Genomic DNA, 6000 nt, shown 5'->3' with positions numbered 1-6000 from the left:
GAAGCAGGAAAATGCCATCTGAGAGCAGCCACTGACCCATGGGGAAATGGGCGCAAGCCCTGCTGTGAGCCAGGAGGAGGATGCGCATTACTGGTGTGCCTCTGGATACCTACGCATGTGTGTCATCTGTGTGTCCATGTGTCTGTACACACTGTGCACGTCTGCCCGTAGATGCGTGTTGGGGTGTCCCCTGTATGTGCACCTCTGTGTGTGTGTCTGTGAAAGGTACGCACGTGTGTGTGCACATGTGCAGGCACCTGTGGGCAGGTCCATGCATGCATGTGTGTGTATGCAGGTGGGTGTATGCATCTGCGTGCATGGAATGTGCATGCATGTGTGTGATGCGGACACGCACGTACGCGTGAGACTGCGTGTGTCTATGTAGTCTGCGTGTGTGCCCGTCTCTGTGCACACACATCCACACGTGTGCGTGGGCCAGGCCGTGCCGGCTTGTGCCCGCTCCGCGGGACGGGGTTCCGCCTCCCTGCGCGGCGCGGCGGGGTGGGGAGGTGGCAGCGCACCCCCGGGAGCGGGACCGGCGTACGGACACGCACACGGACACGCGTCCCGTCCCGTCCCGTCCCGTCCCGTCCTGTCCGGCCGCCCTCGGGGCAGCTCTGCGGCGCCGCCCCCGCCTCCTCCTCCGCCGCCGCCGCCGCCGCGGCTGCACAAAAGGCGGCGGGGAGGGCCCGGCCGGGAAGGGCTGCCCGGCCGCCCCGGCCGCCCGGACCATGCCCCGCCGAGGGGGGCTGCCGGCCCCCGCCGCCTCCCGCCGGCCCCCCCCGCTCCTCCTCCTCCGCCTCCTCCTCCTAGCAGCCCCGCTGCAGCCCGGCAGAGGTAAGGGCCGCTCCTCTCAGCTCCTCGGCGCTCCGGGCCCTGCAAACGCCTCCCCGGAAGGCGGATTATCCCCCAAACCCGCTCCGGTGCACTTTTGTTGCGGGTTGTAGGTTTTCCTCCTCTCTTTCTCCGTCTTTGCCTGCCCCAGTCTCGCTCCCGGCGCCCCGCGCTCTGCTTCGCGTGTGAGCCCGTTCGTTCCCCCTCCAGCCCCGGTGCCGGCGGGACGCAGCTCGCTGCCCCCAGCCCCGCGGGCGGCGCGTGCCGGGGCTCTGCGCTTCCCCTCTGGGCCCGGGCCGCGCCGGCGGGCTGCACCTCGCACAGCCCCGCCAGCCGTGCCTCCTGTTGTGGGGCGAGGGACCCACTCTTCAGCAGAGCATGGACCGCATCCCTGGGCGTTGCGGGGCGGGATCTGACACCTTCGTGTTAAAAAGCGTGGGGCAGCTATATACACACTTCTGTTTATGTATATACTTTAATGGAACTACGTATAACCACTTCTATTCAGGGAAAAGCACTTCTCTGGGATGTTTGGCTGAGCAGTGTGTATTAATTGATTAGATGAAGGACAGCAGCAGAAAGCCACAAGCCTTTGCTCTGCCAGGGACCGATCTCCTCGCTTTCACCTTATCATTCCCTCACTCTCATCTTGCACTGTTCCCCCCAGGATCCATCGCTCCCGGGGAGCGGTCCTTGTCCCCCGTGGGGATGCTCGCACCGCTCCTGGACCCAGTGTGGTTTGTGACTCTGCTTAGGTAGCACAGGAAATGCGTTTCCTCTCCTCTCTGAACACTTGGGGAAACTTTTTTATATGAAGGATGCCCACTAATGCCTGAGTCCTCCATTCGGGTACTTGCTCTCAGTGCTTAATGTTCTAATGAGTTATTTTAAGGAGAGGCTCATATTGCAGAGTGCTGTGACATGTGACTTCAAAAAGCTCAGAACAGGCTTTCTTGGCTTTTTTTTATGTATTTCTTTTGTAACTCTGATCCTTAGAATTAATGATTCAAGAGTGCATCAGATCATCCCAAGGATGAGGCTTTTCGAATGCTTATTGCAAGCATAAATAAAATGAGGTTTTTTTCACACTTAGCTGTAGAAAGAACAAAGTACATCACTTTTTTTCTTTTGTTTTCCCCCCAAGCCAGCCAGCACATTCACCTCAGATTGAGGAGCTGCCCAAACTAGGATTTCTTGCAGAACAGGTTTAAAATGAGGTCTGATTTACTCATAAAGATGCCTTGAGCATCTTTATAAGTAAATTTATTAAGTACCTTTCATGAGAGTTTCCTATCTTGCTCTGCATCAGTAGTTTGATGTATCAAAATTTCAGCTATATAGTGCTATGCACTGTATTCCTCTTCTTTGCTGGGATCTCTTGTGGCTCAGCCCAAGGGAGAGGTGTTGTCTGGAGACTCCTTTTGCCTCAGTTTTGTGGTGGACACTGGTCTGCAAAATTAAACAGGGTGCAGAGCTTGGGACGCGATGGCATCAGTGTGACAGACCTGGGGTACTGACCTCAGCAGTCCAGGAGGGGTAGGTTATTTTCCTCCAGAGTAATCCAAACTAAATCCTGGATGGAATTTTCCCCATTATAAGAAGTTTATTTGATGTTCAGGAGTGGTTTCATTGAATGTATCAGAATCAAGGAGCAGACTGAGTTTCTTCCAGTCTTACTAGGTAACTTGCCCCCGCATCTGGAAGGATCTGGACTAGCATGAGCATCTTCAGGTCCATCCTTTGCCCAGTTCAGGAAAGACCATGCTGAATCAAGCACAGCAAAGACTTGCATCTGGAAAATCCTGTGTGTTTTAACTTCAACCCAAAAAGCTCAGATTTCAGTCCAAAATCAGAGGACTTCACAAAACTCTGTTTTCACAACAATGCTGGAAACAGTTTGGTATTGCTCCAAAGTGGAAAGAAAAGCATACTTAGAAACTTCAAAAGCTGCCTCCGAGAGGAATGTCACCCCATGGCTGGCCACAGGAGCATGGGCTGCTTTGGTCATGGCAGCAGGTGGAAGGAGGAGACTTTGAGTTCCATTCAGATATTACTATATTATGTATTATTATAAGTAAACTCTCAAAAATTCAGCAGTCATGAATGGAGGTAAATATTATGCTATTTCCATGCAGACGGGCAAGTGGAGCTGTGGGAGAGCCAGGGCTAGGTAGCCAGGCTATGAATGAAAGTGTTTGCTTTATAAAGCCCATTATATTTGCTGTGTTACCCTGTGCACCATGGCCAAAGCAGCAGCTCTTGAGGAGAGGCTTTGGGCTGTGTTGTAATGTGTGCTAGTGTTAATCTCTGTGCAAATTATAACTCAGCCAAACAAGTTACGTTTTATTTTATATTACCTATTCATGTTTTGAGCTCTTGCAACATCCAGGCTGGAATATAACTTCTGAATGAGAACAAGGAATGAAATGCCTGGCTACGTGGTAACAGCCAGCAAAAAAATAAAAGCCCTAAGAAGGCTCTTGTTCAGTATGAATGGGCCCAAGCAGCCCGTCTGAATGAGAGCCATAGAGAAAGTCCAGGACGTCGTGCTCCCGGGTTAGAGTTAACCACCTTGCGGGCAGCAGAGACCCATCAGGACAGGACTCTGACACGGTCATGCCTTGACGATAACTGAGAATTACTGACAGGACCTACTTATCCTCTTTTTGCTTTTAGCCTAAGGCACACTAAGTTTTTCTCCAGCTGTCCAGCTTGATTCACTGCTTCCTGCGCTCACAGCCTGGCCCCATATGGGAATGACCCAGGCAGCCACCGCTTTTCATTTTTCATGGGATACAGCAAAAATCGTTTCTCCAAAGGTCCTGGGGCAGAAAGTTCTTGGGACAGGAGAAAACTCCATGTGGCTCTTCAGCAGCCCCATGGGCAAATCTGCGCAATCTGCAAGTTACACCCAGCAGCAGCATGGTGCTTTGGTATCCGCAGATGCAACTGGCTGAAAATAGAGGCTTGACAATGCTTTTATTGACATTTGGGTTGGAAAAAATAGCAGACAGGGAGTTCAAGCCAGAGGCGTTTCATTGGGAGTGCGCAGCCTCTGTGCTGAATCCTCGGCTGAAGATTTGTTTAATCAGTCATTGACAGTAGAAGTTAATAGCTGCACCCGGGAGAGCTGAGGCATCAGTGGTATCGAAGGGCACATTCATAGCTGCAGGCATGCTTAAACAAACTGCCGCATTCAAAGCAGATACCATTGATGTTTGCTTCTGCTTAACTTGGGTGATTCCACTTCATTTTTAAAGCCCCAACTTTTAAATTGTGGATTTTGCAAGAGAAACTTGTTTGGTACCCCTTGTGTTGCTGGACACCAGCAATCCAGGAATGAAGAGCATCACCACTGCCCTGGTTGCTGCTGCCCTGTCTGGTGCAGAGCCCCTGCCAGCATCACAGGCAGGGAGAGCCCTCAGCTGCAGCGCGGTGTCTTCCACCCCAGCCAGCTTTGGATGTGCCCCAGTGCAAACATGCTTCCCTGCTTAACCTGGGTATCCTGTGGAAATGATACTTATAATAAATTAAAAGTAATTTATTGTAACGAGTCCACTATGGAAATCACTCGTGTGGAAGAGGGAGATGAGTATCTTCCAAAGCTGCTTTAAGATGAAAATTGTGGAGAGGGGTCCTTCATATATTCAGCTGGAAAAATGGAGAAGATGTTCCCAGTGTGACTTTGAAAGTTGGTATCTTGGGATGATTTTGGACAGCCACCTCCATATTTTAGGCTGGTCAAACACCTATTGCCTTCTGTCCCCAGTAATTGAAGTATTTTGTTAGGAAGATGAATAGTTGAACTCTTTTATTAACCAGAAATCACTGAAAAAAGAAGGAAGAAAAAATACCGGAGTAATATTTCAAAGGTTCTCAGCCCCCCAACACAGGTTTCTGTCCTTTTCATTTTTCTTAGGAAAGGAAAAGAAAGCAAGACCTCCTTGCAGGTGAAGAGAGATTTATGCCTTCTCCTGCCTTTTAAGCTCCTGGGATATCCGTTGCTCTTGTCTGAACTTACAGTATGCTTAATGTTGAGAATATCTCAGAAACCCCTTGAACACTGTTTTGCAGTGCAGTTCAGCCCACCCTGTTCTCTGTTGTTCTCTCTTGCTGAAGGTCTCAATCTGTGTACCAGCGGAAGTGCCACGTCCTGCGAAGAGTGTCTCCTCATCCATCCCAAGTGTGCCTGGTGCTCCAAGGAGGTAAGTGGGCAGACTTTGCTTGTCTTGCATACTCTCTGTAACACAGGAAGGGAGCTATTCCCTGACTGTTCCGTGCCAGAAGGGGTGGGTGAGGGCAGTGGGTGCTCCATGCTGAGCATATTTTGGGTGCATGTGACTACTCAGCTCTTTGACACCACAGGAATTAAGTCTCTGACCCTGCTGGCCCCTTCGCATCCTCAACAGAGCAGCACTGTTCCTTAGGTCCTTCTGTCCCTTCAATTACCTTCTTGTTTTTTGGTGGGTGCTGGGTCCCTGCATGTTGCAGGAAGCCTTGCTTGGAAGCTCTCTCCTTAAAAAGCCATAATCCCCCAGCTGATATCCTGCTACGTGTCCCTTGCTGTGTGGCCTGGCATGGCACAGGTTCTCTGTAATGAAGATAATTCTCCTTTCTGAGTCTGTTGTGTCATTCTGGGGGCTGACCATGCTTCTGGCATCCGCGCCATGGTCTGACAATGAGTTACACAGCTTAACTGCATGCTTCAGAGTGAAAATGCATCCTTACATTGGTGCTGAAGCTGCTCGCCTGTAATTTAATTTGGCTTCCTTGGTTTGTGATAAATTGCAAATATCTTTCCCTGCTTCCTAAGGACTGCTTATGAGTTTAGGTATACATATACCATATTGCATCTTACCATGTAATGATTTCTAGAGAACAAGGTGTGTGAAAGACCTGATAATGTCTGATGCATAGATAGATGTTGTTCCCATAGTGCCTGTGTCTGTCCTAAGTATTTAAGAGAGAAATGCGGATGCTTACTGAGGTAGGGAAAGACCCTGCCTACTTGCAGGCACAGGTACTGTGCCATGAACCAGCTTTGGGCTATGAGAAACCCCAGAGCAGTGAATGATATTGAACCTCTAGACAAGCATGATGCTCTTCTATTTCCTGCTGACCCTTTTTCCTCTAGTGTGGCTGTTCCAGTGCTGTTTTGGGGGAGGT

At 50.4% G+C, this 6000-nt stretch overlaps 1 protein-coding gene across 1 annotated transcript in view; it reads left to right on the top strand.

Moving 5' to 3' along the window:
* Positions 1-731: 731 nt before the first annotated feature.
* Positions 732-6000, top strand: part of ITGB5 (integrin subunit beta 5) — a gene marked incomplete at both ends in the record, with an annotated part of 60492 nt that continues 55223 nt past the window's right edge. The window contains 2 exons of the mRNA XM_080621095.1: positions 732-837; positions 4954-5039. Coding sequence (XP_080477221.1) covers positions 732-837; positions 4954-5039 — 192 coding nt within the window. The remainder of the gene's footprint in view (positions 838-4953; positions 5040-6000) is intronic.

The sequence above is a fragment of the Psittacula echo genome (genome assembly GCF_963264785.1).
Source record: "Psittacula echo genome assembly, chromosome: 6".
In the NCBI taxonomy this organism is placed as follows: Eukaryota; Metazoa; Chordata; class Aves; order Psittaciformes; family Psittacidae; genus Psittacula; species Psittacula echo.
The sequence above is the reverse complement of the archived record's forward strand: the minus strand, read 5'-3'. Positions and strand labels throughout refer to the sequence as shown.